Raw genomic sequence first — 14,730 nt, forward strand, 5'->3', positions numbered from 1 at the left:
GAAGCTGTGTCCTTCAGCTGGTGTAACTGTGGTGAGTTCAGGAAGCTGTTTGTGGACAAAAACACACCTATAAGACGGATGATCTGATATCGTCGTGTCGGTGTTGTTCCCACATCATCATGCAAATGTTGTTCCAGGATCAACATTGCAACTAACCAATCACATTGTTGTGACGTTATTCTTTTGCACGCCAAGCCATTCGTGCATTTATGAAATTCCAATGTTGCAAGGACAATATCAGTTCTGCTTACTGTTTATTAAAGAGTCAGGGTCCATTGATCGGCGGACAGAGGCAGTTTCTCGCAGCTTAAGTACAGTTTTTTGTTTTACGCCGTTTTTTCCCGAACATCACAACATTCTGATTGGTCACTTGCAATGTTGATCCTGGAACATTTAGTATGATGATCTGGGAACAACACCAACACGACGATATCAGATCGTGCCTATAAGACTGTGGTAACTAGCGGCTCTGCCCGCAGAGCTGCTGATCCACGTCCGTGTTTTGGCGATTAATGAGGGTCTCACACAACTGATCCAGTCACAGCTTGCTGACGAAGGTCTGAGGGCTTCAGCGGTGACAGCCTTCGGCTCGCTCGGCTTCTTTGGCCTTTCACTGATTTTTTTAAAAAAGGCCTGGAAGCCGAGAATGAGTCACAGGTAATTATATTTATTGTGTGCAGGTGGTAAAATAATGAAGGACAACTTCAGAATAATCCACACAACACATAATCATTTATTATTGCTTCTACACAACTGGGGGGAAATGCATGAAAAATAATGCTCAGCGGCAGAGCGGCCGCACGCTGAGAGCACAGCGAGCGCTCTGAGCTGATGATGATGTGAGCACGAACGTGGCTCCAGGACAGCGGTTAGCTGGACTGTTAAACATAGGAGTCTGACTCACTGCTGGAGCCTCTGCTGGACGTCGGAGGAACTGCAGCGCTGACACAAAAGCTCACTGAGATCGGGGTCGTCCGTTAGGCCGGCCGGGGTCTCTCGGTACCTCACGATTGTGTTTCACCAGCTTGGAGCTGGAACGCGACCTTGGAGGAAATGAAAAATGAGCCTCCGTAACATCAGAATCACACAGCATGCCGTTCTCCCATTTGGATTCTTCAGACATTTGGCTGACGGTCTCACTCTGAGCGACTTCAGTGCTCAAGGACGCTCGCCGAGCCAAAATATCTGATAAATGACTCAAATCTGACAAAGTCAGACAGAGAGCTCTGTGTCTGGATCCAGTGGAAATGCTCTCAGTGCAAATCTGTCCCCACATCACAGCATAATTGAATTGTGCTATTGGATTTCACTCAGTTGTGCTCGGCTATCAGAGAGAATATAATGAAGCACTCATTTGAGCAATGAGTGCTGCCAGACGCTCGGAGCTGCACACGATGACACTGAGCCGCTCGCCTTGGTGCGGGAGCCGCCAGAGGAGCGCCGGGTCATGTGACTCACACCTGCGACAGGTCATGTGGTTCACACCACGGGCCTAGAGACAGCACGGTGAGGCTAAAGCACCAGACCAAGATTCAAGAGGACTAACTCCATATTTCTAGGCTTCAACTCTACTAGATCAGCTTTGCATGATTCACAGCCCAAAATAATCCTTCTTTATCTGACACTGGGCCAGTGTCTTCCGATTGGCTGTCCCTCACAAACATGATTGTTTGCAAAGATGGGCGTGTCTCCAGTCTGCCAATGATGAAAATGCAACACCAGTAACAAAAACATCAGGATGTTGTGTACAATTAAAAAAATGTGAATAAATGTGAATCAGATATGAATCTCTGAGATCAGGCTTTATGTTTTTATTCATTGACACAGCGTCCCGACGTTTCTGGAACCTGGTTATAGATCCTTGTGTGCTTGTTTGTGGCTGATGTCATTTGTTGTTAGTAGTAAGCGTCATGTGACGGATTCACATATTCACTGATTATGAAATGGGAGCGGTTCATCATAACTGAGCAGTAAAAAATTACTATAACGTGTACTTGATGTTTCCACACTCACAGACACTGGCTCTACGGTTAAGATTCAAACTTTCCTTTTTGCTAAAGCATATAGTTAGGGCTGGACCAGGTGACCCTGAATCCTCCCTTAGTTATGCTGCAATAGGCTGCCGGGGATTCCCATGATGCACTGGGTGCTTCTTCTTCGCTCACTATGTGTTATCAGACCTCTCTGCATTGAATCGTTAGTTCTTATTGATCTCTTTAAAAATGACAAAGTCTTGATCTTTGGACGTAGCTGGTTCCCTGGTGTCCTCTGCCCTCCTCAGACAGGAAGTAGTTGGGAGTACAGGACTCTGAGGCCGCTCTGCTGAGCACACAGAAACTGTCCAATGAGCACCTGCAGAATCTGAAGTTGAGGTCTAAATTCACTAAACCGCTGTGAAGTGGCTGCTCCAGCATGAACTGCAAATTTGTAACGAAACTCTGTCATTTCAGAAAGTCGGCATCAAAACAAAAATAATCCTCAGACTTGCTGAATCGTGATGTTCGCACATCACAAAGCGACTGAAGAGAGACTGAGAAGGGTTTTTTCTCCTGCAGGCAGTCCTGACACACAGATGGCAAATCTCACTCTCACAGCATCTGACTGACAAGAACGATGCTCAGCGAGCATGAAAGTGAGAATGAGAGCAGGTGCGCTCACCTGGTGTTCATACAGCAGCCCAACATACAAACAGCGTGGTTTCTCCAGCTCTGGGGTAATCTTAAAAACCTCTAAGGCTGCTGAAGAGACTCATGGTGTCAAAATGTTTTGGTGTGATTTCAGTAAAGGCCGTCTGCAACATCCACGGGACTGCTCTGACCTGTCGATAACATTTCAATTAAACCGAGCTTAGTGTGTGACTGAACCGTTAGCGTGGCCGTGATGCCATGTTACATACAGCAGCACAGTGCTAGCTGAGTGACGTCAGCAAATACAGGAAGTAACCACCGTGACCTTTACACTCACGTCGTGTTAATGAAAGTTTCATGGATGTAAAAAGAAGGGGGCAGGCTCATCCACTGTAGAGCTCCGCCCCCAGGCTGAAATGATGCAATAAATAGTTTTAAAGTGTCTCTGTGGATATTTTGTTGACTCCATTTACATACAGGGGAGATTTACACATACGTGGCTTCACCTCTTGCCCCCCACGCCTGTGTAAAATTTTCTAGATCCGCCACTGGGCTCAGTGAAACCAGGAAACAACATCGCCAGACAAACCCTGACATGGAAGCTGCAAGTGAGGAGAGAGGAGACCTTTTTGGAGACCTCCAAATGACAGACCCACAAAGGCTCACTTTGGAGGACGCTCACCGACGGCCAACGATGGGTGTCGGGCTTAAAACAGTAAGGACGTGGCACCCTGCTGTAAGCAGCTGCTCAAACACTACATTATATAAGTTAACTTTCACACTTTGTTGTGTCTGTAAAGTTATTCAGTTATTAAACCAGGTCCACATGAATCCATCCCAGGAGAAGTGTGAGTGTTATTTTTATCGTGGTCTGACAGTGAGCTTCTTTAATGACTTAACTGTCAGAAAAAGTCGTCATTCTTCTGTGAAACTCCAGCAAACTCACAGCCCACAGAGGTCGAGTTCACTGTCACTGAAAAGCCAGGACACATTCAGTTTTTGGAGGTTAAACGTGATTCTCGAGTGAGCGGGCTGGTTTCTGTGACGATGAATAGTTTCTGGATTTCTGCATTGAATCCTCGTAAAACATCGTCTGATATTCAACATAATTTTAGACAAACAGAACAACAGCACACTCCTAACACAGAAGTGCACAGTGATGTGTTTGAAGGGGAAAAGCTCTTAAAGATGAGATGAGATAGCCTTTATTTGTCAGTTGCAGGTCTTTTGCCCACAACCGAGATGACAGACCTTGCCGACCGTACATACAATACAAACATCACATTGGGGAGACAGGTCAGGCTAGGTAGCGAGGAAAAAAAACATTGAAATGTGCAACACAAAAGGATAATACAGGAATGCACAGGTATCAACACACCATAACACAATAAACACAGACAGCAACATGGGAAACATGGGAACAGCAGAACCTCACATGAACCTCACAGTTTCATAGTTTCAGGATCGCACCAGGGTCCGGATCAGAACCCTGTAGGTCAGTAAACATCAGTAAACATCATGGGAGTCAGTTTGGTGGGATTAGAAGCGGCTCCCTGGCAGCTGCATTTACTATCAATAACAATAAAAACTGATCTACAGATCAAAGTCATACTGTGAACCTCGCTGCGTCAGTTTCAGCACTTTGCGTCGTTCGACAGTTTCTTCTTTTTCAGCCATGCTGTTGATGACTGACGCTGATCTTTGTCCCACTTTCTTGTTCCTCCCACAGACGAACGTGGCTGCTGTGGCCTCTTCACTGGTGTTGTGGTTTGAACTTCCAGGTTTTAAACAAGGCCTGGGTTAATAAACTGTGCGACTGTTGGTCGAAGACGGAGGAAGAGGAGAGGGGCATGGCAGGTTAGCAGGCAGCGAGAGAGAAGGAAAAGCAGGAGAGCAAGGACTCTAAATGTGGGAACTATGACCAGCTGATTGGAGCTGCTCGGCAGTCTGAGGAGGTCTGTGGGTGTCATGAAGGACGACATGCAGAGGGTGATGGGGGCAGAAGATCTGCTGTGGCGAGCCATAATGGGATCAGCCATTTTGAATTTACAAGTCAGATATTTGATGTGAGATGCCTCCTGGATGCCATGTTTCTGACATGTGCCTCTGGGAAGGGGCCTCGGCAGATCCCGGACACACTGGAGAGATTCCGTCTCTCGGCTTTGGTGGGAACTCATTGGTGTTACTCAGAAGAGTCGGAGGAGTCCTACTACCTGGACTACCTCATTTATCTGGATTTATCCTAACATTAGCGATCAGCTTGGTTATAAACTCACTAACTAACCCACGGTTTAACCTGCGTTCAGATGAAAGAGGACTGTCAGCAGAGTGTTTGACAAAAGAAGCAGAAACCATCATATCAGAAAAATATGAAGAGATTAAAGACACAGTACAAGTATGTGAGTGTGTCTCTGTCTGTGTTCGTGTATCTGTGTGAGTGTGTGTGCGTCTGTGAGTGTGTGTGTGTGCAGCAGGTGAGTATTAGACGCTCTGACTGAACGCGTCTCTGCGCTGTTGTGTCTGTAAAGGAGCTGCTGTGTTAATAAAGCTGCGCCTGTTTGAAGCCGTGACGTTTCTAATCAGATATTAGATGATTGGATGTTTTACACGCAGGTTTGGTTCTGTTCTCTGTTTCACACGTTACAGCTGAAACTCGTCATTTCCACCAAAAAGCGGACAATGCGGCTCGTCAGAGAAGCGCGAGGACACCAGAGGCTGCTGCTGTCCGCGCGCACAGGTCCGAGGGATCTTCGGGAATGATGACGCCATTTACGCGGAGAACTAACTGGTTCTTAGGCGCTTCTGTCACACCTGTTGATGTGTAACGAGTTACGGTGGCGGTAAGACCCGGAGTTTGGCTGAAGTTACCTGGATGCCCGGAAGCGGGAAACGTGATTTTAACGTGAGTTTCTGAGGACACAACGGGAGGAAGCGGGCACCGAGCCTCACGCTCCCGTTCACGGTAACGGTCCGTGAGCCGGAGCACGCGCAGGCTGTTTGTTCGGCTTGTTTTGGCAGCACAAGCCCTGCGCTGATAATTACACAAACGCGCGTGGGCGGCGTGAGCGCGCGTGCGTGGATGAGCGAGAGAGAGCACGAGCGAGAGAGAAAGAGAGATAGAGAGAGGGGGCTGGTGGACCGTGAGGACCGCGCGCGCAGAGCTCCTCTCCTCGGCTCGTGTCGACTCCTCTCGCCGCCTCTCTTTGATCTTTTTCGGCCACTTTGTGCGCAGAAGCCCGGGAGCCTCCACGGAGTGCGCGAGCCCGCAGACAGGTGTGCACGGCGCAGTTATCGGAGCGGTCTATCGTCACGGGCTGTGACATCAGAGCCGCGCGTGGGCGGCGGGCTGCCGTTACCAGAGGAGTTACCGAGGAGTTACCGGAGTGTTGGGGCTCGCGGGGCCGGGATGGTACTCGTGCAACAAGCGGCAGGCTCGCGCGGCGCGGATGCCGTGGCTCCTCGCGCGGGATCCCAGCTGTGCCGGTGAGCGGGTGCTCTCTCTGCGGGGCGCGGGCCGGCCACGAGCCGCCGGATTTACGGACCTGTCCCGAGAACAGTCCCCTCGCGCCTCCTCGCGCTCCTGCGTTTTCCCGCTGCGTGACCGCACGGACCCCGGCGCCGGCATGGGCGGGCGCTCCGGCCTGCCCCTCCGCGTGCTGTGGATACTCCACGCGTTCCTGGACCTTGCGGGCTCCCAGGAGATTTACGCGCCGCACTCCATCCGCGTGGAGGGCGACGTGACGCTGGGGGGGCTTTTCCCGGTCCACGCCAGGGGGGTCCCGGGGACGCCGTGCGGGGACATCAAGAAGGAGAACGGCATCCACCGGCTGGAGGCCATGATGTACGCGCTGGACCAGATCAACGGCGACGATGAGCTTCTGCCCAACGTCACGCTGGGCGCGCGGATCCTGGACACCTGCTCGCGGGACACGTACGCACTGGAGCAGTCGCTGACGTTCGTGCAGGCGCTCATCCAGAAGGACACGTCGGACGTGAGGTGCACCAACGGGGAACCTCCGGTGTTCGTGAAGCCCGAGAAGGTGGTGGGGGTCATCGGGGCCTCGGCCAGCTCCGTGTCCATCATGGTGGCCAACATCCTGCGCCTGTTCCAGGTATGAGTCAGTGTCACACCTGCGCAGAGACGCACACACACATCTCCCTCATAAACCCACAGTGTGAGTGTGTCAGAGTGTAATGACTCCTGCAGACAGAAGAACACGTTTCTGCTGGATTGAGTCGTGCAGGTGAAGCTGTGCGCGCGCGCGCTGGTTTCTGGATCATGTTAATGATGCAGGTTCTGGTCGTGTTCCTCGAGCTGTTCAATCAATCTTTAGTGTGTTTGTGTTTCAGGTTTATCTGCTGCTGCACTCTCGGTGTGTGTGTGTGTGTGTGTGTGTGTGTGTGTGTGTGTGTGTGTGTGTGTGTGTGTGTGTGTGTGTGTGTTGCTGGGTTTTGAAACAGAGGTGATCACTGAGCTCCCTCTTGGGTGGGGTTTGATTGAATCGCGTGCTAAATAAGAAAGACTTTTAAAGTTTTTGTCATGAGAGAATTTTTGGTGTTCAAAAAGGTGAGAAATGTGTAAGAAGAGCTGGAGGCTGACAAATCCAGGAGGCAAACCACACAAACGTTCAGTGCATGAAAAACCACATCCTGGCCTTTGTTTTCCTCCCCAGGACAGGCTGAGGGGGGTCTTGGTCCTCACAGGGTTAACCCTGATCATCTGGTTTTACTGCCACGCTAACTCTGACCCCCTCTGTTTGAATTCTCTCACTGCCCTAACCTGAGAGGGGCATCGGGGGTCTGGTGGCGCCTTCAGCTGGCTGTGATCCCCGGGTTCGGATGGTGTGGTTGGTCAGGTCGGTAGCAGAAGCCCCGCAGGTGAAAGGGAAACGGACGAGCAGCTGTTAGAAGGAAAAGGTCAACGAGGCTGTAAGAAAAACACCAGCGAAGAAGAAGTGCCTGGCGTTTGGAGCAGACGTGACAGAAGCTGACAGCTGTGCCGGGTCTGAATGTGTCGCAGTGGGTTCAGTGATTTCTGACTGGATGAGCTGAGGTGCTTTAAATGGAGGATTTTTCTGAAAACACCTGCTGTGTCCGTGTTTGCTGAAGGGATGAGAGGCGAGGGGCAGCCAGCGGACGTGCAGAGATTTAATGAGGAGGGTTTTTGGATTGTGAGGATGGAGTTGAGCTCAGATCAGTGTGAGCTGATGAGAGAGGGAGGGCTGGGTCTGCCTGTTGTACAAACCACCGTCTCCATCGAGCGCTGCTCAGGCGATCTGCCTGTATTTCCAGGTGTATCACTTTAAGCCCGCCTCTCTGTATCTGCTCGTGTTGTGTTAGAGGTCTTCAGGACCATCGACGTTCCGTCTTAAAGACGTTGTAAATCCACTTCACCCTGCTGTGTGTGTCACTGTGTTACTGCTGCTATAATCTGTGTGGCTGTATGTGATTCAGCTCCCGGCAACACCGAGCTGCATGAATTCATCCAAACTTCAGCTTGTAGTTTAAATGCTTAAAGACTTTTTTACTCCTGAAAGTCTGAGCCGAGGATTGTCCTGCTGATCTGCCTGCATCTCCCTGCCCTTCACACCGATTGGTCTATGTATGTGTGATGTATATATATATATTTATTTATGTGTGTGTGTGTGTGTGTGTGTGTGTGTGTACACACTTGTGAATAGATAAAAACTGGGCTAAAAACACCACAGCACTTTACAGGAAGGGCCAGAGTCGTCTCTATTTTTTGAGGCGACTGAGGTCCTTCAACATCTGCCAGAAAATGCTGAGGATTTTCTATGAGTCTGTGGTGGCCAGTGCGATCCTCTATGCTGTTGCATGCTGGGGGAGCAGGCTGAGGGTCGCAGATGCCAACAGACTTAATAAACTAATCCGTAAGGCCAGCAATGTTGTGGGGATGGAGCTGGACTCCCTCAAGGTGGTGTCGGAGAGGCGGATGCTGTCCAAGATAAAGACAATGTTGGATAACACCTCCCACCCACTCCATGACATGTTGGTCAGTCACAGGAGCTCGTTCAGTGAGAGACTGAGATTACCGAAAAGCACCACTGAACGACACAGGAAATCATTCCTGCCTGTGGCCATCTCCCTGTACAACGCATCCACTTAACACACTGTTTGCTGCTACAGCTACACATGTTTCTTTTCCAAATATTTATTTATAAGTGACTTATGTATGTATGTATGTATGTATATGTATATATTGTACTATTCTTAGTTAGCGTATTGTCTGTCTTGTCTTAATGTTGGTTTAAAATGGAGCACTGTAACAAAAAATAATTTCCCCCAGGGATCAATAAAGTATTCTGATTCTGATTCTGATCTGATCTGATAAGGAAATCTTCACAGTAATGTGACTGTTGACATGTGTTTGGGGAAGGCAAATGGGATATTGCACATGAGTTAGCTGATGCTAAAGAGTTAGCATAAATGTTAACCTTGCTGATGCACACGATGATGTTAGCTGATAGCCACAAACCCAGCCTCGGGGCACTAAGCTAGTGTGCTCCTAGTGCCACATAAACCCGTATAATTGGAGGGTTGTGTGAGGAAGAGCAGCAAATGAGACGAGAGGCCATCTTTCTTCTTGAGCTGGTCTGTCCTGGAGGTCAGCTGAGTTACGAGGTGAAGCACCATTAGTTGTGTTTGTTGTGTAGCGCTAACCTGTTTTAAGCCGTTTACTTGTCAACTCTGAATCCTTTTCTGTAATCTGGGTCATTTGATCTTCTTGACTTTTCTGTTTGAGCCAAACCAAGGTTGCAGGTTTGAAACCTGCCCTGCGGTCCAGATCAAACAGCTGATCTGATGATGTGTTTATGACGGCTATTGTCTCTTTTAGCTGTTGTGAGTGTAAATTTCCTTGTGAGCAGGTTGACGGTTCGGTCACGCTGGACAGCACGACTAGGAACAACTGGCGGTCGGTCGATGGTCATTTTTTCTGCTGGCGACCAACTGCAAGTAGTTACAGCAACTAACTGTTCACCCAGACGTTGTGAGAGATTCAGCCTCCGGGTGAATGCTTTCAGTCACACGGTGACTGCACAGGTCACCTGACGGGAGGCAACCTGTCTCCAAACAGTCGCGGTCTGACTCAGGCTGACTGCAGCCGCTCTTGCAAATAACCACAGTCTGATTATTGAATGCAGACATGTATCCCGAGTGACTGTGAGTGGTCACACGCCTGGTCTTCAAAGCAACCATTCTAATTGTGGCTGAGCTGTGCTCTCCAGCCATTAGCGTTAGCAATGCTGGTGCAAGGAGGGAGAAGCCTCGGCGCCATGATGGCGAACAACAAATCAGGTTCAAAGTTTTGTGCCCAGACTCGGCAGCTCGCACTCAGGTGGGCTGGAGGGATTTGGTGAAAGTGGACTGTTTAACGTTGCACCTCAGGAACATCTGTTAGGTGTCTGTCGGTCTGGATCTGGAAAGGTCATCATCAGCTCGTGGCGCTGTCTTTAAAGCATGACCTCACCTCAAGCTTTTAAAACACACAAGCGTCCTGTGAGTTTATGGTTATTGTAAACGGCGGTCGATGATGTGGTTTCAGATGGGCTGGTGATACTTGAATGTGTGAAGGAGGCCTTGTTTGGTTTTTAGTGAAATGGCGTCTGGCGTCCTGTCAAAGCTGGTTGGTCACCCATCCGCTGTTGGAGCACGACACCGTGCTGTTTGTGGTCAATAACATGAAGTATCGTGTACGTATACACCAGCAAGAGAGTGCAGATTCATATTAAGCCTTATATGATGAACAGTAAGCTGTTATAATAACCGTGCAGCTCCACGAGCCGTGGACAGACGGCTTGTAGCACGCTGATGTAACGCTGCTTTGTTGGATTTGTGAAGCTTTGAGCCTTTTTTCAAACGTCGTTCAGTCTTTAAGGTGCTTTAAGGACATGAACGCCAACGTGCTGTTCATGTCACACTCCGTCACGCCGTCTCCACCAAGCTCTCACTTCTGTTGATAATATCGATCACAGAGTCTGCTACCGCAGTGAAACTGGGCCCGCTGATAATGTTTTGGCGTGCGTTGGACGTGTTTCTTTGTGAGGCACAGTTTCACAGCTTAGTAACTTCTGTAAGCTTTTCAGAGCTTTGGCTCTCAGGCCGGCCAAACCTCCACCAGTTGAAAACAGATTTTGAAAAGAACTTAATGGGCCCGAGCTCAGGATGTTTTTAATAACAGACGCTGAAAAGCTGATTCTCAGTGGGAGCACAAAGTGTTTCTTCTATCTCAGACATTTCACAGCACACAGCATGAAAATGTTTTTTTGGGAGATGCTAAAAAACTGGCTCGACATCAAGTTTGGAGTCATATGAAGATAAACAGAAATGCTTTTTAATTTTTCAGTTAAATGTTGCTCAAGGAAAATATTTGGTGAGCAGTTTAAGAGGAATCAAATGAATTTAAACCATTGACGTCTCTGTTGTCAGGGACGCATTTCTGCAGGTTTAGCTGAAGGTAAATGAGTCAGACGGAGGAGGGACGGTCTGACCCCCTCTGTTCGAATTATCGAGAGGGTAATTATTTTGCCTGTGATGGAAAAGTCATCTGTTCCACAGCTGTTTCCACTTCATTAAACCCCTGATGTTCCTAAATGGCCTAGTTGGCACCAGAGTCACATCACAGACACATTAAGGCCTCGCTCCCTGGACTGCTGCCCCCCTCTGGTGGCTCGGAGGTCACAGCAGAGCCAGAAACTTTTACAGAACATGTAGGGCAGTGTGTTCTCATTAACATATTTATACAAACACATCAGCAGAGAGAAGACGGAGGTTCAGGGTTAAACTCTCCTCGCTAAAGTTCATGTTTGGGGCTCTCTGATGGGCGGAGACAAACGCCATCACGTGACAAGAACAAGACGTTAAACCGAACCTGAGCAGAGTTGATCCACCCACAGCAGGAGGTCAGTCGTGATCTGTTCAGAGAGACGCCTGTGATTACTATTTCCACGCCCCTGTGTATTCAGCGCTGGTGCCAAATGCAGTGATGTCATTGGTCAGGTCTTTGCATTCACGTGTGAATAAGGCTACATCCACACGTACATGGGTATTTTTGAAATCGCAGCTTCTTCTATGCGTTTGGGTCTTTCGTCCACATGTAAACGCCGTTTTGGATCACTGAAAACAGAGATGTTTAAAAACTCAGTTTTTGTGTTTACGTGCAGACGAGGAAAACTGAGATTTAGTCGCTCAACATCAAAGGTGTGCGCCACGTCATTGTTTACATGAGATGATTTCTACGATGGCAGATAGAGACACTGTTGCTGTTAATCTTACTATGTGCAGTTTTTACACGCTTACATAGACACACGCAGTTACTGTCAGACTGCTTCTGTGCGCCATCTTTGTTTACTCTTTCCCTCCCAGACTTCTAGACCTCTGATTGGCCAACATTTCTACATGTTTATGATTATATCGCATCCTGTTGCTTTGGCATGTTCTCAACAGCATTTGACTTTGTTTTTTTAAGCATAAATGGAAAATCTCAGTTTACATGTACGTGTGGATGTAGCTTAAATCGAGTTTGAGCCGCAATAATAAAATATTTTAAGTCACGAATTATACGCGTCTGGTGTGTGTCCGGCTTTTAGGTCTAGAACAAAGTGCTAGCGTTGAGTGCTAGTGTTCAGTGCTAGTGTTCAGTGCCAGCGTGCAGTGCTAGCGTGCAGTGCTAGCGTGCAGTGCTAGCGTTCAGTGCTAGCGTGCAGTGCTAGCATTGAGTGTGGGAGTAGAAGAGCAGTGTGAACCAGTCCATCTACAAACTGAGACTTCTGTCAGGCAGATAACCCAAAAAGCTTTGTGATGGAGTTAACATCGTCACTGTGACTAATGTAATCTGAATTTAATGCAGTAATATCTTTGGGGAAAAAATGTAGTGTGATTACAGGTCACACCCAGTCCTGGCTAACAGCTTACACCTCCTGAAGGTGCTGTGAGGCGGGCAGCTGTGGCTCAGGGTGGGTGGTTTGACCCCGCCACGTGTTGTTTGCTCTCCGTCTGTGATGAGAGCGCTGCACAGTATCGCACGTCTGGGTTTTGGGAGGTTTTCACTCTGATTAGCAAAGAAACGGCTGAAGTGAAGCTAATGAGGTGTTTTTATCTGTGAAGCCAAGAACACAGAGGTGAGGTTAGTCCTGCTGTGTTAATAGTGGTTCAGATCGTGTGTGTATAATATTCACACAGTAAGGTTAAAGTCTTATTAACATTAAGTTTTTTATATTAAATCAGCAGATAAAGAGATCTCCCATTCGTCAGCGGTGTGCGTGTGTGTCTCTAATCGTCATGTACGTGAACACGTAACGCTCTTTTAACGGAGGAAGTCGTGTTCTTCTTCTCTCGATGTTTTCCTGCAATGAGCCCATTCGCTGCATTAACTCTGACACGTGTGCTGGAGCTGGAATACAATGCATGAAGCTAATGAGCTGTAGCCTACGTCCCTCCCATTAACTCCCATTATCAGCGCCGCTGGGACAAACAACACATATTTATCTTTTGAAAGCATCGAAGCCACCTACCAGAACAATTATCGGACACATATGGAGGGCGAGGGATGACGCCCAATTAGACAAATTGGTTTGTTTTTATTAGCGGGTTCAGTTTCACTCAAATTTATGGCTAACGAGGGAGTAGAGTCCGTAATGTGCAGTGACAGAGGGACTTAACGAGCCCGTGCCTTCGCTGCACCTGTGCTGACTCCACCATCGCCACGGCCGGATGAAGCAGCCGAGAGGACGGCGAGGAAGAAGGAAGGAACCAAACATCACAGTGAAACATACGACTCGGGCTTTCTTCAAGCATAAAGTTTAGACATTCCTGCAAAAAGCCTGTTCACAGTTATGTGTTTGGTGCCATGAAAGCATCGGACGACAACACGCGATGTTAATCCAGAGCCTCGATGCTTCATGTCACCATCACTTATTCACTGAAGACCAGGCCTGCAACGATGTCGACGTATTTGAAACCACGTCTTGTGTTTTTGTAACAGGAAGCTGTGGGGGCAGTATCGCCTCGTCTGCGCTCAATACCAACAAAGAAGAATGCAGCGTGAATGGCACTGTGCCAGAAACGTTTTTAAACTTCTGTAAATAACTTGGTCTATAATATGTGAAATGTCAAATGTATCCCTCATGAAAGATGTCGAGTCTTCTTGAGTCACAAACAACATTTCTGCCAGTTTGTAGCAGCGACGTTGGTTTATCCAGTAAAATGTCTGTCAGAGTCATGTGACCCACAGGCAGCCGGGAAATACAACAAGTATCACAACAGTTCTGTCAAAGTATCTGAAGTGGACAAAAGGAGCGCATGGGTATAATGTCGGTAACACAGAGTTACAAAGATACTTGAAAACAGGTCATTTTAACATAGAACCGCCGGTTCACTAAAGTCTGTTTCCCAACATGAGTAAAGACGTCACACATAAAAACACACCGAGTAACAACACCAGCAAAGCAGGAGGACGGAAGGAACGAATGGAAACTGAGATTTTACAAAATGTGAAAGAATTTCACAGAAATCAAACAAACTCGGTGCAGACTGTGCAAAGTGGAGCTTTCCCTGCACGACCGCTCGACCGCAGTGCACGAGCGTTTAAACGCCGCCGCCCTGGAGCTGTGACGGCGCCTCTGGTGGCTCCGTTTTACAGCGGTGGTGCGTCACGTTGATACCATGTTTATGTTTGTGTTTACAGTAAACAGGAGCAGCTCCACTGGGTTTTTTTTGCTCACATTAATATGACTTCAGGTAGTTAGTCTGTGGGTTGGAGCGTATCAATAACTAATTATGTAAATAATTAGTTAAACAGGATAAGTGGTGTTGAACACCACACCATCTGAGAAACTATCACTATGACAACGTTTCCTTCGAGGCGGAAGGAAACGTTGTAGCAGAAATTTGAAGTTGTTGAAGGAAAGTAAAAACTTTTGATGAATGGATGAGAACAAACTGGGGCCAGCGCAAGCCCTTTTAGCCACGCCCCTTTACCTACATGACAGGAAGTCACCTTTCAGTGAGAGAAATCGGCGCGCACACAGGAGCGACTAAATAAATGCAGTTCTATGAGTTTCTGATTGATGTATTCCCGCCTTTT

The 14,730-nt window shown here is 48.2% G+C and overlaps 1 protein-coding gene across 1 annotated transcript in view; it reads left to right on the plus strand.

The window, feature by feature from the left end:
* The first annotated feature begins 5,847 nt into the window (after positions 1 to 5,847).
* grm7 (glutamate metabotropic receptor 7) overlaps positions 5,848 to 14,730 on the plus strand; it is a 159,612-nt gene continuing 150,729 nt past the window's right edge. The window contains exon 1 of the mRNA XM_080892501.1: positions 5,848 to 6,739. Coding sequence (XP_080748627.1) covers positions 6,074 to 6,739 — 666 coding nt within the window. The 5' untranslated portion in view covers positions 5,848 to 6,073. The remainder of the gene's footprint in view (positions 6,740 to 14,730) is intronic.

This window comes from Rhamphochromis sp. 'chilingali', assembly GCF_963969265.1.
Source record: "Rhamphochromis sp. 'chilingali' genome assembly, chromosome: 9".
Taxonomy (NCBI): Eukaryota; Metazoa; Chordata; class Actinopteri; order Cichliformes; family Cichlidae; genus Rhamphochromis; species Rhamphochromis sp. 'chilingali'.